This window comes from Hippopotamus amphibius, chromosome 12 (genome assembly GCF_030028045.1).
Source record: "Hippopotamus amphibius kiboko isolate mHipAmp2 chromosome 12, mHipAmp2.hap2, whole genome shotgun sequence".
Taxonomy (NCBI): Eukaryota; Metazoa; Chordata; class Mammalia; order Artiodactyla; family Hippopotamidae; genus Hippopotamus; species Hippopotamus amphibius.
Window position 1 is genome coordinate 85576648 of NC_080197.1, and position 27921 is coordinate 85604568.

The 27921-nt window shown below is 56.0% G+C and overlaps 1 protein-coding gene across 9 annotated transcripts; it reads left to right on the top strand.

Annotated features, from left to right (window-relative positions):
* FIGNL2 (fidgetin like 2) lies at positions 1 to 27658 on the top strand. 9 transcript variants are annotated; one of them, XM_057701560.1, is made up of 3 exons: positions 1 to 207; positions 22780 to 24224; positions 25533 to 27658. In XM_057701560.1, the coding sequence occupies exons 2-3, from the start codon at positions 24089 to 24091 to the stop codon at positions 27512 to 27514; spliced, it is 2118 nt and encodes a 705-aa protein (XP_057557543.1). In that variant the 5' UTR covers positions 1 to 207; positions 22780 to 24088; the 3' UTR covers positions 27515 to 27658. The 9 variants fall into 9 exon arrangements, with proteins under 9 accessions (XP_057557543.1, XP_057557546.1, XP_057557550.1 ...); XM_057701561.1 differs by having other exon boundaries at positions 40 to 91; XM_057701565.1 differs by lacking the exon at positions 1 to 207 and adding an exon at positions 24737 to 24845 and having other exon boundaries at positions 11926 to 22944.
* The last annotated feature ends 263 nt before the right edge of the window (positions 27659 to 27921 follow it).

Consider the following 27921-nt stretch of genomic DNA (forward strand, 5'->3'; position numbering starts at 1 on the left):
GGGGCGGCCCCTTGTCCGGCCACCCCCACTGCCCAGTCCCGCTCGCGCCCGCGGCGGCCGCAGCAGCCGCAGCAGCAGCGGCTCCAGGATGGTGAGCGCTGCTGCCCCCCAACCCCGGCCTGTCGCCCCCGGCCCGCGCCCCGGCCCCGGGGCCGGACGCCCCCCCAGGCCGCGCACACTCACCTAGGACCCGGCCGGGATGCCGAGGTACGGGGCCGCGGGCCCGGCTGGGGCAGGCGCGGGAGCGCGCGGGCGGGCCGGGTCAGGGGGTGGTGACCGTGCGGTCGGGGTGTCCGGAGCTTTGTCCGCGGGCGCAGGGCAGTGCGAGGGCCGGAGAGGGCGGGGGCTGCGGGTCGCGGGGTTCAACGAGGCGGGGGTCGAAGGGCAAGGCCAGCGAGAGACCCGGGCGGGTGCGTGGGAGCTGAGGGTCACTTCCCGGGGGGAGGGGGCGGGCAGAGAAGGGGCTCTCCTCGCCGGCGCCGCCGGGCACCCTCTTCGCCGCCCCCTTTGGTGCGGAGGCTGCAGCAGTAGCGAGCGGCAGGCTCTGGGGGGAGCCTGCGGGATGGGGGGTGGGGAACCAGAATTTGCGGGTTCGGGTCCCAGAAGGATCCAGTGTCCGGAGCCCGAGGGCCGGCCCGAGGCCCCTCCCACTCCGTCAGGTCTTTGTCCAGCGGCCCCTGTGTGTGAGGGAGGGGGGTGGGGACTGGGTTCCAGGCCCGGAGATTCCCCAGCATCGTGATGGGGCAGTGACAGGAGACTCAGGCCACTTCGGGCCCTGTGTCCCTCACGCCCACCTCCTGCCTTTCTTCTCTTCCGGCCGGGGAGAGCATAGCCCCCATCTCAGAGTCAGCGTGTTGCAGGAAGCCGCACTTACCTTCACCCGTGGGCTACAGGCTGCGAGGGAGACCCTCTGAGCTCCCGGCCCCCTCTCCCGAGAGCACTTGAAACTTCCCCACTCCAAGAGCCCTCTCTAGGTCTACACAGAGATTCCCTTGCCAGGGGACGCGCTCTATAGAGCGTCCTCTGCTAGGGTTGGGCACCCAGTAGGTGCTCAGCAAATATAGGCCCGCTTCTCTGCCCCTGGGCGGAGGAGGCCTGGGAAGGGGTCTGCTCGGGGGCGAGTGTAAGTGGCCTGGAGCCTGCGCCCAGCGGCAGCCAGGAGCCCGCAGCGCAGGGGTGGGTGGACGGGTGGGTGGGCTGTTAAAGGGACGGTCACTAAATCAGGACTGGCCGTGGGGCTGTCAGGCTGCCAGGCCCTGTCTCCATGGATACCTAATTTGGAGGAGAATAGAGGACGGAAGAATGTTTGTGTTGTCGTCCGCCCGGGCTGCCGCGGCTGAGCGGACTCCAGCCCCTGGCCAGGCTGCGAGGAATGAGGACCCTGTTCGGACCCCACTCTGGGCTTCCGCGGGGCGGGAGAACGTCTCGGTTCTCGAGGCCCAGAGCCGTCCCTGTGGAGTCGCTGGAGTGGGCCAGGTGGTGTCGTGGTCCAAAGAACTCTGACCCTGCACAGGGAGCCCCAGACCCTCCCAGAGTGCAGCCTGAACCTCTGTGCATCCTCCTGCAAGCGGCTGGGCTGGGGTTCCTCAGAGTCCCCATCCCGGAGCTCCTAGCCGGGTGCAAACGCCGTCCTCCGGCAGGACGGCCGCGCCGGGCGGTCGGGCGCTGAGCGCTGCGGGACCCAGCCGCGCGCGGGTACCCGGCGGCCGCCGGAGCGCAGGGGGCGGGACGGGACTTCCTGGGGTGGGCGAGAAAGGGGCGGGGCCTGCCGGCCGGCCTCCCTCCAGCGGGTGACAGGCCTCGTAAATCCCCCTCTCCCATATTTAACGCCGTTTCAGTTATTTCCACTTGATTCCATCGGTGTCCGCAGCAACCAGCCCTGTAAGGAGCGACCCTCGTGGCCTCCCTGTAATATCTTCTCGGGGAAAGAAAGCCCTGTTGGGCCAAAGGGAGTTAGCTCTGTGGGCAGTGGAGCTGCTCCTGGGGAGGCCCAGTAACCCCCACTTTTCAGGGGGCCCCCCGTCTCCTCGGGAGAAGAAGAGGAGGGCTGAGAGACCCAGGGATGCGTTTGACTTCCGAGGCCTGCGGGATCCGGGGGCTGTGGTGTAAAGGGGGGGCTGGCTGAGGATGCCGTGCGCGAACAATTCCACTGCGCCACCTGGAGTGGGCAGGAGAGGGCCCAGACGCGAGTGTGTTGTGCTCAACGCCCTTTCCTGCCCTCCTGCTGGTCATCCATGGCCCCAGCTTTTTATGGAGCGAGGATCCCCTCCCCTCCCCTCCCCTGAGCGGGCTGCAGCTTTATGGCGAGACCTCAGCCTCTCTCCACGCAATTTCACGCCTCTCTGCCTTTGCTCCCGCTGTTCCCTCAGCCAAATGCCTTCCCATTGTCCCTGTCTCTCCACAACCTCCTCATTCTTCGAGGCCCGACTCTGATGCCGCACTTCCTTCATACAGCCTCCGCAGAGCCCCCAGCTCTTGTCCCTTGCTGCTCCCTGCATGTTCTCCTAGCCCTGCACCTGTGCCTCCCATCAGCTTCTGAGGCTGAGTCCACACAAGGCTTGGCCTCCTGGAGGACGAGGTGGAGCATATACTTCCCTGCGCCCCATCCCCACCAGGCCTGGCACGGGGCTTGGCACCTTGTGGGTGCTCCATAAACATTTGTTGGCTGAATAAAAGGGGTTTTGTCAGGGCAGCCTGCAAAGCATGGCATCTAGGTACTTTCAGGCAAATCACTCTGTGCCCCTGGGTGGGTGGTGGAGACCCCTGGGTGGGTCTCTTCCTCCTCCTCATTTGCTGACCCTCCCCCACCCCCAAGTCTGGGGAGGACTTTGCCCCTTCCTTTCCCCACAGACCAGCATTCTTTCCCTGCCATTATCATCCTGTTAAACAGAGAGGCTAGTCAGGATCCATATGGATCACATTAACAATTGCGTATTATCTGGGCCAAGACTGCCCCCACTCCCCACCCCCAGCTCCTACTGCTGCAGTTGCTGGACCCTTAGGAGCCCAGCCTCCCCGCCTCCCCCTCCCCCACCTCAGTCAGCCAGGGATCGCAGGGGACAGGCTGGTCTCCCTTACTCTCCCTGTGCCTTCTAGAAGAAATTTGCTTCTTCTTGACTTGGCTGGCAGTTAATGACTGCGCTACCCGATTTAATGAAAACCAGGTTCCCTGCGGGAACATGGCTCAGCAAGGTTCCAGGCTGCTGTGGAGAGAGGTGGACCCTGAGGCCAGGTGCACCTGTGGTCCACAACACCGAGAGCCTCTGCCTTCCAGTGGACAGAGGCTGTGGGCTGGGGTAAGCCCCACTAGGCTGACCATGGTGTATACTGGTGTCTTCTGCCATCTCAGCCCTGGGCTGGCTGGCGGGCTAGTGAGGAAGATCAAGGCAGGAGAGACCCTGCAAGGCTGTGTGGGTCCCAAGCCTTGTGCTGCCGTCAAAGAAGTGAGGAATCCAAGAGTTTCCCAGAGTGGCTGCTGAGTTGGCCTTGAAGCATGAGGAGTGGAGTTTATGTTTAGATGCATATAGCCCAAGAATACTAGGAATGGAAGGGGTCTTCAAGGTTACCCAGTCCTGGGTCCATACTTTTGTTTTTTGATTTACAGACCCCTCCAAAGCTGTCCCCAGAAAAATGCCCTTCCATCAATCAATACCAGACTTTGCATTCTGCTTTAGAGGATTCTTGGACCCCCTGAAGCCCATGGGAACCCTACACCAAGAAACCCTCACCCCAGTCCAGACCCCCCGGAAGGGTGCTGAGAGCAGAGTGAGGCCTGCAGCCCAACACTCTGGCACTCCACTTGGTGCTGGCTGCGTGGCGGGTGGACAGGGTGCGCCAAGAGACCAGGGGTGTGGGGCGGAGCCGCTGGGCCAGGCTTTGAGTGGGGTCGGGGTCTGGGCTGGTCATCTCTGAATGTGTCACCTGGAGAGAGGAGGTCCAGCGGTTATTTTGTTTTAGGACCCACTCATCCCCAGCAATAAGGATGAGTGGCAAGAGAGTTCTAGCTCTTCTCTGAGCATTCTCTTAAGCGACTTGATGAATCATAGCTAACATTTACTTACATAGCACTGATTAAATATTCTATATCTCCTCTGTGAAATGGGACTAATCATGGTGCCCTCCTCATAAGCATTATCGTGAAGATTAAATGAGGCAGGAGCCGGAAGCCCTGAGTCCCTATCTTGAAGGACTGTGGGCCTGTGAAAGCTTGGTCAGAAATGCAGGGGACAGTGCTCAGGGCTAGACAAGTCTTCCTTGACTTACGATGGGGTTATGTCCTGATAACCCCATTGTAAGTTGAAATTATGGTAAGTCGAAAACATTTAATACACCTAACCTACTGAACATCGTAGGTTAGCTTAGCGTACCTTACAGGTGACCAGAAAACTTACGTTAGCCTATAGTTGGGCAAACTCATCAAACACAAAGCGTATTTTATCGTAAAGTGTTCAATATCTCATGTAAGTTATTGGAGACTGTACCGAAAGTGAAAAACAGAGTGGTTTAATGGGTGCAGAATGGTTGTGAGTGTATCAGTTGTTTAGCCTCGTGATGGCAGGGCTGGCTGGGAGCTGCGGCTCACTGCCACGGCCCGGCATCACAAGAGAGGGTGGCATTGGTCGCTAGCCTGGGGAAAGATTAACACTCACACTTCAAAGGACGGTTTCCCCTGACTGCATGCGGCACCACTGTAAAATCAAAAAGTTGTATGTCGCACCATCGTGAGCCGGGGCTGTTGGTGATTGCTGTTGATGTTGATATCTTCCTGCCTGAGCCAGCCAAGGAGAAGGATCTGCAGTGGGGGCCAGCCAGGTGCCTTGCTCTCTTTTCCTTTGGTGCTGAGACGTGGACAGTCAGCCTTTGCAATACACCTTGGGGACTGGTGGTGGGGTGTTCTCAGTGTCAGTGAGTGGGAGCGTTAGGCGTGGCTTTGGACCAGCCTCCATTGGTCCAACCCCAATTTATGGTGACTAATCACGCCCCCCACCTGAGGGGCCAAGCCTTGGGCTGCAATAACCCTGCCACTAATTAGGTCTAATTGCCCAGGACAAGTCACCGGACTCTGTTTGTGTCTCGATGTCTTCATTTGCAAAATGGGGATAAGAACAGTAGTGAGTGAGTTCATAGGTGATGGAGGACTTGGTTTCACATAGTGCGTCCTTTGTCTCTGAAGTACATGCCTGCCTCTGGTGACCCGCTCAGTGGCTTGCAACCCACTGCAGAGAGAACCACCTCCCAGCGTAGGAGCAGGGAGAAAAAGAAGACGTGTGTGTGAAAGTTCTGGCCCAGGGCAGGGCTTGCCCAGGCCGTCTTTGAAGCTCTTTCCAAAGTAGCGTTGGGGCAGGAGGGGGCTCAGGAGGTAGGTGAGAAGGGAGCCAGCTTGGCTACCTATGGAATCCGGGAGGTGGAAGCTGCCTCCCTCTACCTCCCCTCACTGCCTGGCAGATTCAGGCCACCTGATCCCCAGCCTGGTGCTGGAATTAGTCAGTTGGGGATGGATGGGAAGATGTGACAAAGAAGCTGCATTTTACTCTAACAGACCTGTGTCGAGCTCCTGCTGGGTCCCTGGCACTTAGCCCTGGTGCTGGTTGCTTTGCCATAGGCACCTACGTGAAGCACTGTCACAGTCACCACACACTCAGCAGGGCCCTGAGCCAGGCCAGGGAATTTTATCCAGACAGCCATTCATCCAACAAGCGTTATTTCTTTATTAATTAATTAATTTTCATTGGGTCTTTGTTGCTGTGCTCGGGCTTTCTCTAGTTGTGGCGAGCACAGGCTACTCTTCATCGCGGCCCACGGGTTTCTCGTTGTAGTGGCTTCTCCTGTTGCAGAGCACAGGTTCTAGGTATGCAGGCATCAGTAGTTGTGGCATGAGGGCTCAATAGTTGTGGCACATGGGCTTAGTTGCTCCGCAGCATGTGGGATCTTCCCGGACCAGGGATCCAACCCATGTCCCGTGCATTGGCAGGCAGATTCTTAACCACTGCACCACCAGGAAAGTCCCCAAGCATTATTTCTGATGTAGTCTCACCTTCAAGGAGCTTACAAGACAGTCAGGGACCAGCGAGTAGGCAAAAGGACAGGCTAAGCTTTCAGAACTGCTCTCCTTGTTTTCCCTGCGTAAAAGGGAGTCACTGAAGGTGCTTTAGCTGGGGAGCAGTGGACAGGACCCGGGATGGGAGGGAGACGAGAGACTTGGGAAAAGACCATTTCCTTCACAGCAGGGCCTTGCATCTTTGGCAGAGTCCCCAGGAGACTTCTTTTTCCCAGGGGAGGTGGTTCATAGGTGACAGAGGCCCTAATTCAGTGGGAAAGGAAAGTGGGAGAGTCCACCTGCTGCTGACTGGCCTATTGGGCCCTTGGCTGCTTGAGAGTCTGGGGTGGTTTTTCTTCTTTCCAGGACATTGGGGAAAGAAAACTGGTGAGATTTGGGTTATACTGAAAAAAGACACCTCCCCCTGCATCATGTTCTTCCACACCTACCTGGTCTGCCTGCAGGTTTCTGTTGGGGCAGAGGGGCTCCAGGAGAACTTTGACCACCGGGGGGATGGCCCCCACCCACCCACCCAGCTCCTCACAGAGACAGCGGTCATTGGTGGCTAGATACTCACCCCTCTAGGAAGGGGCTCCTTTTCCAGGTGGCCTGTGTTCTATGTGGGATAGCCATTCTCCTGTCACCATCTTCCACACTGTAGCCCTCTCAGGCCAGAGTTTTGGGGTTTGAGCCCTTATTGGGAAAGATGGAGCTGCCTCATTGGGGTGGGGTGGTCAGGGGTTCAGTTTTTAGAATCGTTGGGTTTGCAGTGCCTATTAGACATGTAAGTGGGGATGACCCAGAAAAATTGCAGAGTTGAGAGGAAGAGCCCATCAACCTGCCCGAGAGTGCCCCTCCCTGTAGACAGCCTCTCGTGTTGCATGCCTCTACTGATGGGGAGCTCATCACTTCTAGAAACAACCCACATGTCCTCAGACAGCTAACATTAAGCCAAAAATCTTTCATGGTGGATTTGCCTCATTCGAGGATGGGGGGTGGAGAGCAGAGCAGAGGGGCTGCACAGGGCTGCCACTCAAAGGTGGCACCATGTCCTAGCTTGGTGACCTCGACAAGTTAACCATGCCTCAGTCTCCTCCTCTGTAACATGGGAATAGCAGTCATACCTCCTTCCTGGGGTTATTGTGAAGATTACATGACCTTGTGTGCTTATAGCAGTGCTTGGCACATGTGCTGGGGTCCCAGCCCGAAGCAGACAGGAGTTGCTGTGGTTGTTTGGTCTTTGCCTAGCACCGTCCCCACCAATTTCCCTTTCTGTTCCTGTGACCCTGCAGGTGTAGGGGGCCACCCCCTCGAGGACAGCCCTGCCCTCTCACGCCCGGGTAGACCGGCCAGGCTGCATAGCTGGAGTTACTCAGCTTGGCTCCCCCAGGGCTAGAAAGGGAGTGGGGCGGGGTGGGGGGGGGGGCGTGGTGCAGAGGCAGCTACTGGTGAAGCCCGGGTGGGCTGCCTGGGCCTGCTCCCTTACCTCTGCTCTGGTCTGGCCCTGCAGGGGTGTGTCTCTCACCCACCCCTATGCGCAGGGAGGGGGGTATATTTGGGGCCCGGGAACATAGGATCACCCAGACTTTAAAGTGTGAGCTTTTCGGAGGTCACATACCACCCAACTGACTCCAGTCAACCTTGGATCCTAAGCTTGGCTAGGGTGAAGGGGCTGGGGTCTGAGAGGGGGCCTTTGTCGCTCGGACTGAAACCTGTGATCCGTGATCCCCGAGAGGCTCATGAATAGAGTCGTCTTCCAATGGTATTAATTCCCCTTGTAGCCCCATGTATTGAATATTTTTAAAATTCTACCCCCCCAGGTTTATGAAGGTATAATTGACAAAGTAGTCCCAAGTATTATTTTGTTCTTAATTGAGGTGTAATTGACATATAACACTGTATTAGTTTCAGGTGTACGGCGTAATGATTTGATATTTGTATATACTATGAAACGGTCACCACGATAAGTCTAGCTAACATCTGTCACCATACATAGTTACACCTCCTTTTTTTTTCCTTGTGTATGTATTTTTATCTTAGGCATTGACAAGTACTTTTGAGAACAGGCCACAGGTTTACTAGATTGCACAAGGGGCCTATGCCTGAAAACTGGTAAAGAGTCCTGGACCTCCTCCTACTCCCACAGCCATGCAGGGCCAAGTCCCGAGGGACAAGGGGCCCCAGATGCAAATCCACGAGGAGACAGGCACTGGGAGGGTCTCAGCCAGCCCCGGAGAGCAGGGCTGCCCCCGCTGGCCAGCATCCCCAGTGACCACAGCCTCCTCCCGAGGGCCTGCTGGGCACACGTCTGCACACAAGAGCCCTGTGGTGGCTGCCGCTGTCCCCGCTCTGTGCTGAGAAGCCGCATGCACCCTCAGGTTCCAGGGACGGGAGAGGTGTGGCTCAGCATGCAGTCGGGTCTGGCACAGAAGGCTCTCAAGGGGGACCTGAAGGGCCGTACGACATTATCTGGGCATTTTCTAAGTGGCACAGAGGGCCGAAGAGGAGGCAGGGCCCTGGGGTTTCTGCTTCTGTTGGCAGAGGACGAGCGGGTGAGAGGTGCCCCAGGACACAGGCCAGCAGGCCCAGGGGTGAGGCAGGATGTCCAGGGAAGCGGTGGTCTGGGACTCAGTTACGCTCACAATCACACCCAGCAGTCAAGAGGGGCAGGACAGGGGCCTCACGCTGCAGGGTGATGCCTCCCCTCCGGGGCCCAGCTTGGAAGCTGCACTTCTCTCCCAGGGGTCCCTCAAGCCCATTGGATCCTTTTGGTGCCCGAGAGGTTTCCCCGCCCCGCCTTTTCCAGGCTGAAGCGCCTGGCCAGCCCTCTTGGGAGCCAAGTCAAAGCCAGGCCTGGTGTCTTGCCCCAGCCTCTGGCCCGCTCCAGCCATTCCTGAAAGGACCACCCTTCCTTCACTGCCCTCATGGCAGCCTGGGGGCATGCTGGGTTGTGCTGGGTCCCCCATGTCACACCGGAGGAAACGGAGAGGCTGAGACACTTGCCCCGCATCTCAGAGGCAGACCCACTCCCTGTATCCTCTGAGCCCCAGGAAGGAGGTGGGACTGTGACCTCCAAGGGACCTCCGGGCTTGCCAGGGTGGGCTCAGAGACTCCCAGCCCCAGGTCAGTCTTCAGACACCTGCCTAACTCAAGTCACCAGTTGAGTCCAGGCTGCATCTGAGGGTCCCTGGGAGCAGCCAGTGAAGGTGAGGAAAGGAGGAAGAAGGGAAGGAGTGTGTCCTGCTGTCCAGTGGGCTGGCACCATAAACCCCTCCCTCCTCGCAGTCTGTTGGGGGGACTCAATGATGTCATGGAGATTGAGCCCCCGGCCCAGGATGCAATGGCCTCTGGGAGATAACATCCTGACCCACCAACCCTCCAAAAAGCATGGACATAGGGTGAGCCCTCTCCTTTTCTGTCCTGTCCCAGGGCCCAGGGGTTAAAGTCTTCCCTAACCGGCTCCAACACAGCTCAGGGAGTGAGAAGAGGGTATGGTGGGGTGGGCTGTGCTGCCCTTAAAGCAGTTACCAGCCCCAGAGAGTCTCTTTACTTGGCCTTGATGAAAACTCTACTTGCTCAGGACGGCTCCTTTCAAGCTGGCATGGAGAGAAGCCAGTCAGCTTTGCTAAGCTTCATTGAGGGGCAAGGGCCTCAAACCCTGGAACCTCCCAGAGCTACAGGCGATTTAAAAGAGGATGCCTGTTAATCAGAATGTTTTTCTGTTGCTGAAATTTCAGCCTAAGTAAAACAAACAAAATTGAGGCAGGTGGAGAGAAATTCAGTTCTCTTTGGGGGAAGGGGCAAGGGTGATAACTAGGCCAGTTCTCCCTGCCTGGTGTCTCCCGGGAGATAGATGAGTTGGGGATAGGAAACCGGTATTCCTTGCCCTGTGTTTCTGGATACCTCCCAGCCTGGGGAACGGGTGAGAAGGAGAGGGCGCAGAGCATCTCCCAGCAGCTACAGACACCAGGAGAAGGGTCAAGAGAAAACATGGAGGGGCTGTCAGAAGGAAGGGAGTGGGCAGGAGAGTAGGGCTTCAGAGCTGGAAAAGTGATTAGCAGCTGTGATGAGGCTGAAGTCAGCCCTGGCGGCCCCGGGGCAGCACAGGAGAGAAAAAGAGCCGTCATTCATAGAGGGCAGACCTGATGAGCCCCGCCAAAGGCAGACAGATCACAGCGGGGACAGGCAGGTCCCCAAGCCCTGGGGATGGAGGCCCCTCGTGGGGCTTGGGGGTGGGACTGAGCCTGCAGCTAAAGCATTGGCTGCCTGTGTCCTGGGTCTGGCACCCCGGGACCTGCTGCAAGTGCAGGGGGGCGCCTGGGGGGGGCGGGGGCAGATGGGCCGTTTGATCAGTGAGTGTGTAGATTGGGGTTTTATGCATCGCTTATTCACTGCTGGGCTGGCCTCCCCAATGCCTCTGTGCCCCAGAATGCTTCATTTAGTCCTCAGCTTTCCCCCGGAGAGGAGGGAGGCCCGCTCCCCACAGGCCCCCCTGCTGTGTCTCCTCCCAAGGCCCCAGGCTTTGTCAGTGCAGGTTGAGTGGTTCAAATGTGCGAATACACTCCCTGGGGGCCGCTGGGCAGTGGGACTTACCCTTCACGCTGTGATTGGCCAGAGAGACCATGGGAGGGGGTTCATGGCAGCAGCTGGGGGGGGGGGGGGGAGAGAGAGAGCGTGCGCACACGCTACGCGCCTGCCTGAGGGGAAGCGTACGGGGGGGTGTCCGTCCTGCTCAGACCGCTGGGCAGAGACAAAGGATCTTCATCTAGCCTGCAACAAGGATCAAGTCCAGAATAAGCCACGTCCCTACCTGGTCCAGCTGGTTAGGGAGCCCGCCTGCCCTTTACATCCTCTTACTGCGTCTTGGCGTGGGGACTTCTCAGTGCGCTCTGAATGGACGGACGGATGAGTAGCCACATGACTGACTGCATTGTTAACTGCGGTTGTGTCTGCTAGAATAATCCAGCATCTACAGATTCCTAAACCTCCTCCTAAGATTCCTAAGGATCCCCCCTCCTCTCACTGCTGACGCAAGGCCAGGCATGAAGGACCGGCCAAGCCTCGGGGGACACAGCTGTGACCCCCAGACTCTGTTGCCACTGGAGAGTGCTTTCACTGTGGTCGCGTTTTTCCCTGCCGGCCCCCATCTGTCCATGGGATTTGATGAGGATGAGGATGGTAGGCGAGGGGGGAGGGGTGTTGAGCAGCTGAGAGGGGAGGGAAGGAGGCACAGCCCGAAGGGCCAGATGACAAACTGCCCTGTCCTACTGTCCTCGTCTCCTCTTCAGCCTGCCCCGCCTCTCCCGGTGGCAGGCTGGGCTGGCGAGGAGTAGTTGGTCCAGCTCATCTGCCGTCCCTCCCTGGCTCCTGGGGAAGCTGGAGTCCTGAGGAACGGAGTCCGAGTCCTAGGGATGTCTTACCTGGAGACCCTAAGAAGTGAGACTCCATTCAAGTTCAAGAGAAAGTGGCGGAGGCTCTAGCTGTGGTGGGAAGCACCCCGGCTGCAGAAGCAAGTCCTGGCTGGGATGAGAGCAGCGCTGTCCCATGGCACCTTCTGCAGTGAGGGGGATGCTCGTGTCTACACAGGGCGTGCAGGTGCCACTGCCCCGTGTAATCAGTGAGAGCTTGGAGCGTGGCTGGTGCTGTTGAGGGACTGAATTTTGAATTGAATTTCACTTCAATAATACATTTAAAAAAAATAATTAATAAGTAATAATAAAGGATTTAATTTTAAATAATTAGTACATGTTAATGAATTTAAATTTAGACGGTTCCCTGTGGCTAGCAGCTGCGATGCAGGCAGCACAGGATTGGAGGCTGTGTTCAGAGGCGGAAGCCAGGCTCTTGGGTGCAGATCCCTGCCTCCTGTGTGACCTCAGGTAGGGTTCTTCCCAGCGCGCGGTGCTCCCTCCCCAGTCTGTCAGAGCACCCCAGCCCCAGTGCGGATCGACTGCTCCTGTGGGTGGCTGAGGGGCCTTTAAGAGGTCCTGTCCCAATACCCAGGGACAGATCGACAGCCCAGGGAGAGAAAGGAGTGGCTGTACAGAGCTCTAGACTTTGAGGCATCTTAGAACTTCCTTGGGGGTGTCAGTCCTAGAAGGCTGCCTGGAAGAGGGGGTGGGGAGCAGGCTTGGGCTGGAGCTGTGCCTGAGTGCCTAGTCCTGAGGGAGCCCTATGCTTGGCACCCAGGCTCCTTGGCCAAGGCTGGAGTAGGGAGGGACTGGGAGCATGGGCTGAGAGTCTCAGCGGACCCTCTTACTAGCTGTGTGACCTTGGGAGAATCACTGCCCTTTCTCTGAGCCTCCATCTCTTCTTCTGTAAAATGGGGAGACTATGCTTATCTAGCGGGGAAGTTGTGAGGATGAAAGTGAATGGTAATTATTAAAGTTCTCGGCAAACGCTAGAAGTCTGGGAGAAAGGGAAGGTTTATCTTCAAGGGTGCTGGGGACCCTGGCCTGGCCTCTCAAGACAACAACAGATGGTCACAGCTTGTCTGTGGCCCTGACCGCGGACACAGGCAGGGATTTCTGTACTCTCCCCTCCCCCCAGCTGCTTGGCCAGCCTCCTGCTGTTTGGCATTTGACATATGAGGAGTCCAGGGCCAGAGCACACCCCACGCCCCCTGCCACCCCCATCCCAGAGAGGAGCCAGCCTGGCGGGGAGGCCTCACTACCTTTAGGAAGCAGGGTCCCAAGGGCCCTGATCTCTTTACCATGTGTCCGGTGGCCTTTGATGGGAATTCCATCGCCCCTTTTGTCCTCTCGCAGAGGCCTGGCTGAGAGAAGAGAGAAGGAGGAAGATTTTTTTGAGGGGAAAAAAAAAAAAAAAAAAAAAGACCAGGTGGCGTCCCTGGGGGCTGGGCTAGGTGTGCTTCAGCTCCAGCCAGATCAGGGCTGGGTATTTCCTCTGGTGCTCACAGACATGAATTCCTCTTCCAGCACGTCCACTTCTGAAGCAATTCCCTGGCTTTGCCTCTTGCCACCCTCAGCAGCTCACGTGGGCTCAAATTTAGTCACCTGCGTTTTTTCTCTTTATTTGGACACAGAAGCACTTTTAACCCTCTTTGCTTATCCATCCATCCATCCATCCTTCCATCCATCCACTCTGCAGAGCCTATTAAGAACTCACTGTGTGCTAGGCACTGTCCTAGGTGCTTGGGACATGACAGGGAACAAAACCAAGTACCTGCTTTCATGCAGCTTTCCAGTGGGTACAAGAAGATAAAGCAACACTAGGTCAGATTATGATGCGTGCTACAGAGAACATCAGGTTGGGGGGTGGTCAGGGTCTGATGAGGTGACATCTGAGCGGAGGCCTGGAGTGAGTGAGGGTGTGAGCTGTGCGGAGATCTGGGGAAAGTGTCTCAGGCATAGAGTGCAGCAAGGCTGGGGCCTCTGAGGTGGGAGGAAACCCAGTGTGTGTGTGTGTGTGTGTGTGTGTGTTGGTAGTGGTGGGGCAGTGAGGAAGCCAGTGTGACTGGAGGGAAGGCGCCAGGGGACAGGGGCGAGAGGGGAGGCCTGGAGGTGAGAAGCAGATCAGTAGGATGAGGTTGGCTACTGTGAGGACTCTGGCTTTTATTCCCAGTGAGCTAGGAGCCTCTGGAAGCTCCTGGGGAGAAGAATGACATGCTCAGACATGTTTTCAAAGGTCCTGTGGCTACCGTGTTGAGATTAGAGAGTGGGGGACCAGAGTGGACATGGCAGGGGTGGGGAGATGGGAGGCTGCTGCCGTCCTCTGGGTGAGAGACGTCACTGGAGTGGTGCGAGGTGGTTGCAGTTTGGACAGATTTGGAAGCTGGGGGCCAGTCTGATTTGCTGGTCTGAGGTGTGAAAGAGAGAAGTTAGAGATGACCCCAAGGTTTCTGGCCTGAGCACCTAGAAAGGATGAGGCTGCCATTTCCTGAGGTGGGGAAGACCTGGGATGGGGGTGGCGGGTGGTGGGTAGGTCAGGGATGGATGAGAAAGTCAGAAGTTTGATTTTTGGACATGTCAATTATGTCCATTAAACATTTAATTGGTGAGGGGTCAGAAAGAAGGTTGACTATGCCAGGGGGGTGTGCTTGGTGGGGAACTAGGCTGCAGAATCCTCAACGCACAGCCAATGGTCAAGGCCATGAGCCTGGATGGGGTCTCCAAGGAATTAGTGTGGAGAGAAGGCTCCAGGGACTGAGCCCTGGGCTCAGCAAGGCTCAGAGGGGAGGGGTGAAAGGAGGGCATGAAAGAGGTGGAGGAGGAGAGGGGGCGGGCGCCCAGTGAAGACGCTTCAGGAAGGAGGGGGGATCGGCTGAGCCCAGTGCCGCTGAGCTGAGGACTGGCCATCAGACTGACCATCAGATTTAACAACACGCACGGAGACAGCTGGAGCGCTGGGTGTGAACGCCTGGTTGGAGGGCTTTCTCCAAGAGAGAATGGGGGGGGAGGAATCAGAAATTGTAGTACAAGCATCTTTTAAACCCTTTTTTGTTTTTGTTTTGTTTTTTATTTTGGTAAAAAGCAAGCAGAGAGCAATAGGATGTAGCTGGAAGGGGATCAAGAGAGTCTTCTGAGCTCCCCCGACCCCAAGATAGGAAAGGGAGCAGCGTGTTTGTGGGCTGATGAGAATGACCCAGTAGAGGGGGACGTTGATCATGCAGGAGAGGGGAGACTTGAGGGAACACAGTCCCTGAGCGTTGAATCTGGGCCCAAGAGGAAGAACAGCCTGTGTTCTTGTTGCCAGGAGGGACTTTCTCCAGCTTTCCCCAAAAGGCAAGGGGTTGGTTAGAGCTGGAGTGGCCAAGGAGGATACTTGAAGCAGGAAGGACCAGCTGTGGGCCTTGAAGGATGGGAAAAATCTAGTTGGCAGAAGGAGGGCTTTCCAGTGGGTGGGTCTGGGTGAGCCAAGCCCTGTTGGCCGGGAGGAGCAAGGCTGTTTTCCAGGTTTCTTTTGGCTCTGACCGTCCCCACCTCCTGGCATGTGGCCCCTTCCTCATCTCCCTATGGCCCTCCCCTCCCCCACCCCCAGCTCCAAGTTCTCCATCATTTCTCCAGCCAAGGAATGAGTTTAGGGACATGAGGGGAGTGTTCAGATCTGCCGGGTGGACCCCTGCTCCCTTCTGGGGTCTGTTCCTCAATTTGCATCCTTGCCTTACCACAGCCTGTGGAGGTGGGAAAACACTGGCCGGAAGGGGGAGGCCCTCTTCCTGACCTCGGGCAAGCGGGACCTCCTCCCTGGGACTCAGTTTTATCATCTGTAAATACTCTCTACTTAGGTGGGGTGTTGGGCAGTGAGTGATGACATGGATGTGCCAGCACTCCCTGCTCGGCTCGGCCGTGAACACACCCCAGTGCTTTCTGTCTGCAGAGACCCATTTTAGGTGCTGCTCTGATCCCCCACTGAAAATAGGCTCCACTGCTTCCCAACTTCCAGAATTAATTCTTTCCTTTTCTTTCTTGCTCTTTCCTTCTTTCCTCCTTTTTCTTTCTCTTCCTCCCCTTCTTTCTTCCTTCCTTCTTTTTATTTCTCTCCATCCCTCCTTCTTTCCTTCTTCCTTTCCTTTCTTTTCTCTTCCCTTCTTTCCTATGGCCGTGACCACTTTCACCTTAGTTTCCCTGTGAGGTGATAGAGTCTCCAGGAAGGGTTTGATCTGGTTTCGCCCCTCTAGCAGTTGCTGCGCGGTGGCCGGCACTCTGAAGGTAAATGCAAGTGTTTGCTGGCTGGACGGAAACAAGACAGTGAACCTGCAGAGAATGGGCTGCAGCCCTTGCGGTGCAGAATTTTTAGCTGCCTCTGGCCTCCTTTGATTCATCCCCTTAAACACTTATTGAGCCCTCCCCATGCTAGGCCATGTCTAGGGCAGGGTGCTGGGAGTCCAGCTGCGCTGGGGGCTGCTCTCTGGCTGGACTGGGGGAACAGCTTTCTGGATGGGAGGGTGCAAGGGTTGAGGCAGGTGACCCAACCTGTCCTCCAGCGTCCCATGGGTGCCCTCCTTCTCCTCTCCTCTTGTAGTAACTGGGGACTGGCACGAGGGGGCAGGGCCCCGTGGATGGGGGAACTGTTCCTTCAAGCTCTGCCAGGCAGCCAGAACCCCCCCCCCCCGCCCCCGGGGGGCACCAGTTGTGAGCAGGAGACAAAAAAGCCTGGGACAAAAGGCCTGTGGGAGCCGTGGGGAATAGATTAATGAGATTTCCATGCGAGGCCCCACAATGGGATTCTCCACTCCAGCCCCTTTGTCCCCGGCTGAGATAATGGAGCCTGAGGAGCTGGCCCAGGAGGGCGACATCGGCCCTTCTCCACACACAGGCCTGGAGCCGCCACACAGCTGCCCCTCCGTCCTGCCCCACCCCCAGCCCTGTGGGTCAGGGAATTCTGAAGCACAGGACTTCTGTGAGATAGGGAGGGGGTGTTAGGGGCCTCCTCAGGGAGTTGGAGGGGTGTTGACACTGCATAGTTGGGGTCACTTCCCACCTCAGCCTGTATAAAACGTATTTAAAGGGTTCCTAGTGAGAGAAAATTTGCTGTCTACCATCTACACTGTCTCATTTGATGGATGAAGAAAGTGAGGGCCTGGAGAGGTGAGGTGTCTTGCCCATGGTCCCACAGGGGCAGCTCAGGGTGTGTGCTGACTCGATGCCACCGTGGGGGTGGAGGCGTGTCTAAGGCCTGTGTGAGGGAGAAACACACTTCTCCTGCGTGCCCGCGCGTTCTCTCACCCTGCTTTACTTCTGACACAGACCTGTGGGTTTTCCACATACCAACCAGTTCTGGGACACCAGCTGGGTATTCTACACATGTAACTCAGTTCTGACACAGGCTCCTGGAGGTGGCAGCAGATCCCACAGGTTAAGGGCCCAGTCCCACAGGACTGCCCCCTCAGATGCCAACCACCAGGCCAGGCTGTTACCTGTGCTTCTGACCAGTGGGGTGTAAATCAGAAAGAAGTTCCCACAACCCCCTCATCGGGTTCGATTAGTTTGCTAGAGGGGCTCACAGAGCTCAAGAAACCAGTTTACTTACTAGATTAATGGTTTATTATAAAAGGATATAAGTCAGGAACAGCCGGATGGAAGAGATGCCTAGGGCAGGTATACAGGAAGATGCATGGAACTTCCATGCCTTTTCCCAGCAGCTACCCTCCCAGCACCTCCACGTGTTCACCAGCCCAGAAGCTCTCCCAACCCTGTCCTTTGGGGTTTTTGTGGTGGCCTCTTGCATAGCCACCAGTGATTAAACCATTGGCCGCTGGTGACTGAGCTCAATGACCAGCCCCTCTCCTTTTCCTGGGTGCGGGGTGGGGGGGGGGCGTTGCTGAAAGTTCCAACCCTCTAATCATGTCTGGTTCCCCTTGCAACCAGCCTTCATCTTTAGGTTTCTTAGGAGCTTTCCAAAAATTATCTCATTAACTCAGGTGTGGTTGAAAGGGGCTTGTTATGAATAACAAGACACCCATTTCATTTTTTTTTTTGGAACTTTTATTGAGATACAGTTAACAGACAATAAACAGCATATATTTAGAGTGTACAATTTGGTATCCCAACCTCCCAATTCATTCCCCCCCAACCCTCCCCCTTCCCCACTTGGTGTCCATGCGTTTGTTCTCTACACCTGTGTCTCTATTTCTGCCTTGCATTTCCTCTTTCATAGTTGTTAGCATTTGCCTTATGTATTGAGGGGCTCCTATATTGGGTGCATATATATTTATAATTGTTATCTCCTCTTCTTGGATGGATCCCTTGATCTTTATGTAATGTCCTTGTCTCTTGTAACATTTTTTCTTTTAAAGTCTATTTTATCTGATATGACTATTGCTACTCCAGCTTTCTTTTGATTTCCATTTTCATGGAATATCTTTTTCCATCCCCTCACTTTCCATCTGTATGTGTCCCTAGGTCTGAAGTGGGTGTCTTGGAGACAGCATATATATGGGTCTTGTTTTTGTATCCATTTAGCCAGTCTGTGTCTTTTGATTGGTGCATTTAGTCCATTTACATTTAAGGTGATTATCGATATGTATCTTCCTGTTACCATTTTCTTAATTGTTTTGTTGTTTTTGTAGATCCTTTTCTTCTCTTCTGTTTCCCGCTTAGAGAAGTTCCTTTAGCATTTGTTGTAGGGCTGGTTTGGTGGTGCTGAATTCTCTTAGCTGTTGCTTGTCTGTAAAACTTTTGATGTCTCCATCGAATCTGAATGAGATCCTTGCTGGGTAGAGTATTCTTGGATGTAGGTTCTTCCCTTTCATCACTTTAAATATATCATGCCACTCCCTTCTGGCTTGCAGAGTTTCTGCTGAGAAGTCAGCTGTTACCCCTATGGGAGTTCCCTTGTATGTTATTTGTCGTTTTTCCCTTGTTGCTTCTAATAACTTTTCTCTGTCTTTAATTTTTGTCAATTTGACTACTATACGTCTTGGCGTGTTTCTCCTTGGGTTTATCCTGCCTGGGACTCTCTGCGCTTCCTGGACTTGGGTAGCTATTTCCTTTCCCATGTTAGGGAAGTTTTCAACTAGAATCTCTTCCAATATTTTCTCGGGTCCTTTCTCTCTCTCTTCTCCTTCTGGGACCCCTATAATGTGAATGTTGGTGCGTTTAACATTGTCCCAGAGGTCTCTTAGGCTGTCTTCAGTTCTTTTCATTCTTTTTTCCTTATTCTTTTCTGCATCAGTGATTTTCACCATTCTGTCTTCCAGGTCAGTTATTCACCCTTCTGCCTCAGTGAATCTGCTGTTGGTTCCTTCTAGTATATTTTTCATTTCAGTTATTGTGTTGCATATCTCTGTTTGTTTGCTCTTTAATTCTTCTAGGTTTTTGGTAAACTTTTCGATCTTTGCATCCAGTCTTTTTTCAAAGTCCCGGATCATCTTCACTATCATTATTCTGAATTCTTTTTCTAGAAGGTTGCATATCCCCTCTTCATTTAGTTGTTTTTCTGGGGTTTTATCCTGTCCCTTCATCTGGTACAAACTTCTCTGCTTTTTCATTTTCTCTGTCTTTCTGTGGCTCTGGTTTTCAGTTCCACAAGACGAAATACTGCTGATACTGCTTGATACTGCTGTCTGCCCTCTTGTGGAGGAAGCTATCTAGGAGGCTCCTGCTTGCTTCCTGATGGGAGGGACTGATGGTGGGTAGGGCTGGGTGGGTGGAGCTCAGTAAGGCTTTAATTCGATTTGGTGGGGGGAACTCAGTAAAACTTTAATCTGCTTCTCTGCTAATGGGTGGGGCTGTGTTCACACCTTGTTGGTTGTTTGGCCTGAGGCCACCTAGCACTGGAGCTTACAGGCTCTTTGGTGGGGCTAATGGCAGACTCTGGGAGGGCTCACGCCAATGAGCACTTCCCAGAACCCCTGCTGCCAGTGCCCCTGTCTCCTCCATGAGCCATAGCTGCCCCCCACCTCTGCAGGCAACCCTCCAACACCAGCAGGTAGGTCTGGTTCAGTCTCCTATGGGGTCACTGCTCCTTCCCCCTGGGTCCTGGTGAGCACACTTTTTTGTGTGCCCTCCAAGAGTGCAGTCTGTTTCCCCCAGCCCTGTGGAGGTCCTGCAATCAGATCCCGCTGGCTTTCAGAGTCTGATTCTCTGGGAATTCCTCCTCCAGTTGCTGGACTCCCAGGTTGGGAAGCCTGACGTGGGGCTCAGAACCCTCACTCCAGTGAATGGACTTCTGTGGTATAACTGTTCTCCAGTTTGTGAGTCACCCACCCAGCATTTATGGGATTTGATTTTAACGCAATTGCGCCCCTCCTACCTTCTCATTGCGGTTTCTCCTTTGTCTCTGGATGTGGGGTGTCTTTTTTGGTGAGCTCCAGTGTCTTTCTGTCGATGATTGTTCAGCAGTTAGTTGTAATTCCGGTGCTCTTGCAAGAGGGAGTGAGCGCACGTCCTCCTACTCCACCATCTTAATCTTCTGTGATCCCATTTCATCTTTATTGCTCTGAAGCTATTTCCGGAACTGAGGACAAGAAACCAAATATAATGAAGGATGCTCCCATCGCTCTTATGCTTAGGAAATCCCAAGGGTTTGGGGAGCTGTGAGTCAGGAATACTGGACGGAGACTAAATATTGGGTTGGCCAAAAAGTTTGTTCGTTTTTTCCTGTACTGGGAAAACTGAATGAACTTTTTGGCCAGCCCATATCTATTTCTTATTGTAAATCACACTTTTACAGCCTGTGTCAGGCCTGATGCACAGAGTGTCCTGGGCCTGGTCCACGGGCATCGGAGAGGCCCACGAGGACTGAAATCAGTGCATTGAGTGCCTTGGCCATTTGTAAAGGCCCAATCACTTCCCTCTTCGATCCTAGAAGACTTCCTACAAATGAGGGGAGGGGTTTATGGAATTCTTTCCTCCTCTTCCATCCAGCAATTCTTTCTGTTACTATTTATTGATCACCTATGAGTTTGAAGGACTGCACTGTGTGTGGAGTCTAGTGGAGTTCCAGCCTCCAAGGGTCTGCAGAGAAAGAGCTACTTCAGGAGCCTGACCTCCTTTGTTCCCCAAAGGGTGCAGTTTCAAAAAGTGGCATTTTCTCCACAGAGTCCCAGCCACCACCTCCAGCAAAGGCCGCAGACCCGAATAAGGAACTCTCCACCCAGCCTAGTGGTAAATGCTTAGATGACAGATGGCAAGTTTGCAGGGAAAGACACAGCTCTACTTGGGCTGTTTTGCAGTGACAGGATACACATTCTGCCTGTGGGGGCACAGGTGACGGGATCCCCCAGCAGGAGGTGCTTCCAACTGCAGGTTTGAAGGGTAAACATACAGCCCTTGAGGCATAGCCACATTCCCAGGTAAACACAGAAACACGCTTCCTTAGGGCCAAGGAAACGAGCCTTGGTGGAGACTGTGTCATGGCCTCAGGCTCTCTCTGGCTGTGGGTACCCAGGGCTGGACCAGGGAGGCAGTGCAGCCAAGAAGTAAGGGCCTGGGCCCTGTAGTTAGACTGCTGGGGTCTGAATCCTGCTCCCTGTGTAACAGCTGTGAGACCTTAGGGATATATTAATCTCTTTGTACCTCAGTCTCTCCATCTGCCAAATGGGGATGATAATAGTATTTCTCACTGGGCTGTTGTGAGGGCTACACAAGACAGTGCATAAAGCACAGAGCAGGGGCTGCCCCTAGTGGGGACAGTGGGGAAATGGCATAAGGACCAGTCTGTCTTATTAGAGCTGGAAGGAACCTCCCTCACGGAAGTCTCCACATTCTCCCAACCCCAAGGGGAAGTGACTTGTTCAGATTCACTCAGCAAGGTTGGACCACTGCTCAGGTTCCTAATTGTACCATTTATCATACTACTTTATACCTGACGCTGGACTGTGTACTTGCGTTATCTTAAATCCTCATGGCCACTTCGCAAGACATATATTATGCCCTTTAACAGTTGGAGAAATTGAGCTTCAGTGAGGCCAGGCAGACTGCTCAGGCTCACGCCATAAGTGTCTGAGCCTGGATTCAAACCCAGGTGTCTCTGTTTCAAAACCCACACCTCCCCCTGAGTCCCTCAGGCCTTTCCTCGCATCTAGCTTAGCTGATGTAGGGACTGCAGTGTGCCCTATGAACCAGGGAAGGAGGTGGGGTCCCTCTCCAGGGGAGATCCCTCCTGCTTCTGTGGGAGGCTGACTAGCAGGAGCTTGGGCTGGGCTACAGGCGGGCCGGGTCGCACATCTCTGTGTGAGAGGAGAGGGCTGTAAGTGGTCTGAGGGTGGGGGCAGGGAGAATGCATGCTCTATCACTGCAGGTAGTGATGCTTGAGGGAGGAATGAAGGAGAGGGGCAAGAGAGATGGGCTGGTAGTTAGTGGGGCTTAGGGTCAAGGAAGTTTTTTGGGGGATTTTTTTGTTTGTTTTTTAAGTCTTCATTGAATTTGTTACAATATTGCTTCTGTTTTATGTTTTGGTTTTTTGGCCCCAAGGCATGTGGGATCCTAGCTCCCTGGCCAGGGATCAAACCCGTGCCCCTTGCATTGGAAAGTGAAGTCTCAACTACTGGACCACCAGGGAAGTCCCCCAAGGAAGTCTTCATGAAAATGGAAGAGAATTAAGCTTGCTGTGGGGAAGAGCCAGGCCATGGTGGTGGGAAAGAATAGTTAATTAATGGGGCAAGGTCCCAGCCTGGGCCAGATGGGGTCGTGGGTTAGGGTGGAGGGACCCTCAGGCCTCCTGGCCTGCAAAATGGATGCAGATGTAGATAAAGGTGAAAATAGAAGGCCAGCGGTGAGGGAGATATGCCCCTGGTGCAAATGGAAGGGAACTGCCTAGAGCAGAAGGCCAGTATCTGAGGGGATTGAGGGTAGAGATCAAGTGGGTAGGATGAGCTGCGGAGGACAAAGGCCCCTCTGGGCAGGGGCTAGGAGAGCCTGGAAGGGACTAAGCCCAGAGCAGATGAGACAGACAGGTGTGGGGCTGGGAGGACAGGTTTGGAGGGCCACAGGCAGGGGATTCCTGGAGTCTGCAATGGCTGAGGTGGAGTGGTTCATTGTGGACCAGGGCCTGAATGCTTGGTCTGGAGTGGGGACCTGAATGAAGACTGCTGCAGGCCAGGGCAGGAGCTGGGGGAGAGGGGCAGGGAGGATGCTGCATGACAGCAAGGAGAAGCAGCAGCGGATCTGGCAGTGGGTGAAGGAAATGTGTGTGAACAAGTCCAGGCCCAGAGCCTTCCTTGCTGTGTCTATGTATGTCCTTCTGGGAGGGGCCACCCTCTTCCCCCAGCATGCCCAGCTTAATAAATTCAGGGAAAGTGCTCTCATCAAGGTCAAATCTCTTTTCTCTATATTAAGGATCCAAAGCACAAATAATGGTGAACAGAAAAGCAAAACAACAGGTTTGGGGTCCATGTCATAACACAATTTTTGCATTTGTATGACTCTGATGTTACCACATATGACTCGGCAACCAGAACGACCTGAGATTTCTGATGTCCCAGGAAGTTACCCCGACAATAGGTAAAGCTCTGTTCTTTGGGGGCCTCGCGGTAGGAGCTGCACACCTGCATCCCTTAGACCTCACCCTCAGCTCTGCTGTCTCTGCTCTGCTCTCTTGCCATTGGTGGCCATGATCACCTCTCAGATGGAGGCGAGACAGCTAAGAACTCTTTTAGTGCTTTAGTATCTGTGGCTCATGCCTTCCCTAGGGCAGCGGGGATGAGAGTAAATAGTTTCATTTTCAAAGACTGTCCTTGCCCACTGATGTCAGGTCATAGCCATAGGCAAGCTGCTGCAAGTAAGGCAAATGGGGAGAGCCTGAGAAGCCACCTGATTATTTTCAGCCTCTTCTTCTACCACTCCCCGCCATACACCCACTTCCAGGGCTCCAGTGACCCAACAGTTCTTGGTGCTCCATCTAGGCTTACAGTGTATGGTTATGTAGGTTGTGCGCTGCACGTGAGCCCTACTTCTGAAGGGGCACAGTTCACATCATAGAAACAGATTTGTAGACTTATTATGACATTTTTCCGAAAGGTGGCAGTAAGGCATCTTGAGGGAAGGAAGAGGGCATATGAGCTATTCCAGCCCCGGCTTTCTCAATGTACTGTGCTCTGCATCTTTGAAGGTGCTGGAACCCTCTAGGCTGTCTGGTCAACTTGGTCTCTCACCCTTCAAGGTCCAGCAAAGACAGCCAGAGAGTGGTGAGGCCTTCTCAACCAGGCATGGCATGTTCCCTTGAGCCCTGGAGCTCTTGGCACACACCTCTATTTTCCCACCTCATAAAAGATGTTGTCTGTCTCCTCCACCTGGCTGAACCATCTTACTCACCTTTCAATCTGCACCCATGCCTAGCACAGCTCTTAGTATGTGCTCAATAAAATTCTGTTGAAGAAAGAATATTGAACCTGTAAGGTTGACTTGTCTTATCAAAAGCTTAGGTTTGAGAAGTAATCATAAGCAAAAATCATCTCTGGCAAATCATGGACCTATTTAATCTTTATGAGATATTACCCTCATATCAGGCCAACCAATTGGAGCCATATGCCTGGAGAGTGCTGTTCCCCAGGCCTTGAATCCCTTTTACCAGTTTTGCCCATGTGTGGACTGGTGCTGAGGGACAGTGTACAAAACAGCCGTGTAACACTTCTGCTGTGTTTACGGCATGGCCACCAAAGAGGCCACTGTTTATTACATCTCACAGGTTGGCTTCCTGAGGCCCATGAAAAAAGGTTCTATCATCTCTGTGCCAGGAACATGTTTGCTTCTTTTGAGTATGATGCCATATTTTACTTTGCAAAGTGAGTTATTTGTATAAATTTATTTATTTATTTATTTATTTATTTATTTTATTGGCTGTGTTGGGTCTTCATTGCTGCACACGGGCTTTCTCTAGTTGCGGCGAGCGGGGGCTACTCTTCGTTGTGGTGCACGGGCTTCTCATTGCAGTGGCCTCTCTTGTAGAGCATGGGCTCTAGGCGCGTGGGCTTCAGTAGTTGCAGCACATGGGCTCAATAGTTGTGGTGCATGGGCTTAGTTGCTCCGCAGCCTGTGGTATCTTCCTGGGGCAGGGATCAAACCCACATCCCCTGCATTGGCAGGCAGATTCTTACCCACTACGCCACCATGGAAGTCCAAAGTGAGTTATTTGGCTCCTTGGAGGCTCAGAGACAAATTTGTGACCCACCTCCTACGATGTGCACTAACTCTGCATTGCTGTGTACTAACTTTGTGCCAGCTTCTCTAGAAGACATATCTGTCTATTCTAAACAAGCTTTTTGTATCGTGGTGAAACATTTTGGGAATGAGGCAGGTGGCAGCGCCTGCTCTGGACACGCATTCATCATGGGCAGAGTTGGGTCTGGAACCCAGGTGCTCTGACTTCATCAGGCAGAGACTCAAAGAGACCAAGTAGAAAGGAAGTGAGTGATTTTGGGTGAGCCTCTGGGGTTTCCCAGGGACGATGCAGCGCTGCCACGGACACTGGCATCCCTCACTGCAGGCCCAAAGGGGGCCCCTGGAGTCTCAGGGAAGGCTAAGGTGAACAGAGCACTTAGGGCTATCAAACTGCTGGGCCACCGGTAGGCCTGGGCAGGCCTCACTCATCTTTACACAACCCCAGTGCCTCTGCAGTGCCTAGCACATGGTGGGTGTGCAGCAAATATCTGTAACTGAATGAGCCCCACCTAGGTTTGACTATTCCTAGAGCTGGGGGTGGGGGAAGGTGCGGTACCCATTGCCTGACCCTTCACTACAACAGGTCTGAAAGTAAGGGCCATGTGTCCTAGAGGGCAGGCCTAGAGGGGCCAGGACAAAACAATAGTCCTTGCCTAGAAGGTGAAGTTAGGGCCAAACATATTTTCAGATCCATCTTGGATCTGCGGAAAGTACTGTCAGGTAACTTTAATTGTGGGATATGAGGGGCAAGTCAAATAGGGTGTTTCTGGTGCCTGAAGATGGCGTGGAGTGGGTGGAACGGTGGGGGTGGATGCCGGAAAACCAGCCTGTCCCAAGCTGCGGTTTAAGTTTAAGAGGGCCGGCCTGTGGCTGGCAGTGGGTGGGAGAGGCTCTGCGGGATCTCAGGAGCCGCTTCTCTCTCTTGCCTGCAGCTCTGTCGAAGATGCACTGGACACCGGAACACGCCCAGCCCCTCAACCAGTGGCCAGAGCAGCACCTGGACGTCTCCTCCACCACCCCGTCGCCGGCCCACAAGTTGGAGCTGCCCCCTGGCGGTCGCCAGCGCTGCCACTATGCTTGGGCGCACGACGACATCTCTGCCCTCACTGCCTCCAACCTCCTCAAGCGCTACGCGGAGAAGTACTCGGGGGTCCTGGACTCGCCCTACGAGCGCCCCACCCTGGGCGGCTACGGCGACGCCGCCTTCCTCAACGGCGCCAAGGGCGACACCGAGCCCTGGCCGGGGCCGGAGGCCCCTTACCCCTTGGCCTCGCTCCACGAGGGCCTCCCGGGAACCAAGTCGAGCAGCGCGGGCGGCTCCGGGGGCCTCGGGGGTTCCCCGGGTTTAGCCGGGAACCTGCCTGAACCCCTCTACGCCGGCAACGCGTGCGGGGGCCCGTCGGCGGCGCCCGAGTACGCGGCGGGCTACGGCGGGGGGTACCTGGCGCCCGGCTACTGTGCGCAGACCAGCGCCGCGCTGCCCCCGCCGCCCCCGGCCGCGCTCCTGCAGCCGCCGCCCCCGCCGGGCTACGGCCCCGCGGGGCCTCTCTACAACTACCCCGCCGGGGGCTACGCCGCGCAGCCCGGCTACGGAGCCCTCCCGCCGCCGCCCGCCCCGCCCCCGGCCCCCTACCTGCCCTCGGGCCTGGCGGCGCCCACGCCCCTGCCCACGCCCGCCCCGCCCCGGCCGCCGCCCTCCTCCTACGGCTTCCAGGCGGCCGCAGAGGCCGGGGTGTCGCTGAAGCGCAAGGCCGCCGACGAGGGCGCCGAGGGCCGCTACCGCAAGTACGCCTTCGAGCCGGCCAAGGCCCCGGCGGCCGACGGCGCCTCCTACCCCGCCGCGGACAACGGCGAGTGTCGGGGCAATGGGTTCCGGGCGAAGCCACCGGGAGCGGCGGAAGAGGCGTCAGGCAAGTACGGTGGCGGCGTCCCCCTCAAGGTCCTGGGCTCCCCCGTCTACGGCCCCCAACTCGAGCCCTTCGAGAAGTTCCCGGAGCGGCCCCCGGCGCCGGCTCCCCGCGGGGGCTTCGCGGTGCCGTCGGGGGAGCCTCCCAAAGGTGTGGACCCGGGGGCCCTGGAGCTGGTGACCAGCAAGATGGTGGACCGCGGGCCGCCAGTGCAGTGGGCGGACGTGGCGGGCCAGGGCGCTCTCAAGGCGGCGCTGGAGGAGGAGCTGGTGTGGCCCCTGCTGAGGCCGCCCGCCTACCCCGGCAGCCCGCGCCCGCCGCGGACCGTGCTGCTCTTCGGGCCGCGGGGCGCGGGCAAAGCGCTGCTGGGCCGCTGCCTGGCCACGCAGCTGGGCGCCACGCTGCTGCGCCTGCGCGGGGCCACGCTGGCCGCGCCGGGCGCTCCCGAGGGCGCGCGCCTCCTCCAGGCCGCCTTCGCGGCTGCGCGCTGCCGCCCGCCCGCGGTGCTCCTCATCAGCGAGCTGGACGCGCTGCTGTCAGCCCGGGACGACGGCGCGACCGCCGCGGGCGCGCTGCAGGCTCCGCTCCTGGCCTGCCTGGACGGCGGCTGCGGCGCGGGGACCGACGGCGTGCTGGTCGTGGGCACCACCTCGCGGCCCGCGGCCCTGGACGAGGCGACCCGCCGGCGCTTCGCTCTCCGCTTCTACGTTACGCTGCCCGACGGCCCGGCCCGCGGGCAGATCCTGCAGCGGGCGCTGGCCCAGCAGGGCTGCGCGCTGAGCGAGCGGGAGCTGGCCGCCCTGGTGCAGGGCACCCAGGGCTTCTCCGGCGGCGAGCTCGGGCAGTTGTGCCAGCAGGCGGCGGCCGGGGCGGGCGTCCCGGGGCTGCAGCGGCCCCTCTCCTACAAGGACTTGGAGGCGGCGCTGGCCAAGGTGGGCCCTAGGGCCTCGCCCAAGGACCTGGACTCGTTCGTGGAGTGGGACAAAATGTATGGCTTCGGACACTGACGGCGCTCCGGGAGGCCGCGGGAGCCGCCGCGCCCCTCCCCGTCCCTCGGTTCGGGGGGGACGTCTTTCACCCCACCGGACTGGGGCGTGCCGGAGTGAGGGATGTGGAGTAGGGGAGAGAAGGGGGCTGCCGGCGGAATTTTTTTTTTTTCGTGGGAAGGAAAATGCTTCTGCTAGGCAGATAGATGCCATATGCTCTGTGTTCTCAGGTTTTTCCTATTTATTGTGGACGGGAAGCTCGCCATCTCCGCCCTGCGGACGGCCGGCCCGGGGCCTAAGGAACTCCTGCTCTCTCGCCACAATCCTTTTGTCTCCTCGCTCTCTGAATGGCTCCCTCCCCTCCTCCACTTCCCCCTTTCTCTGCCTTCTCGCGTAGTTTTCTTTCCCCGTCGCTTTGTCACTGACGA

Bases quoted from the DNA above. Each gene is read 5' to 3' on its own strand.
- FIGNL2 (XM_057701560.1), top strand. From the start codon at position 24,089: ATGGCCACCAAAGAGGCCACTGTTTATTACATCTCACAGGTTGGCTTC. The intron at 24,225-25,532 runs GTGAGTTATTTG...TCTTGCCTGCAG, and splicing joins GCCATATTTTACTTTGCAAA to CTCTGTCGAAGATGCACTGG.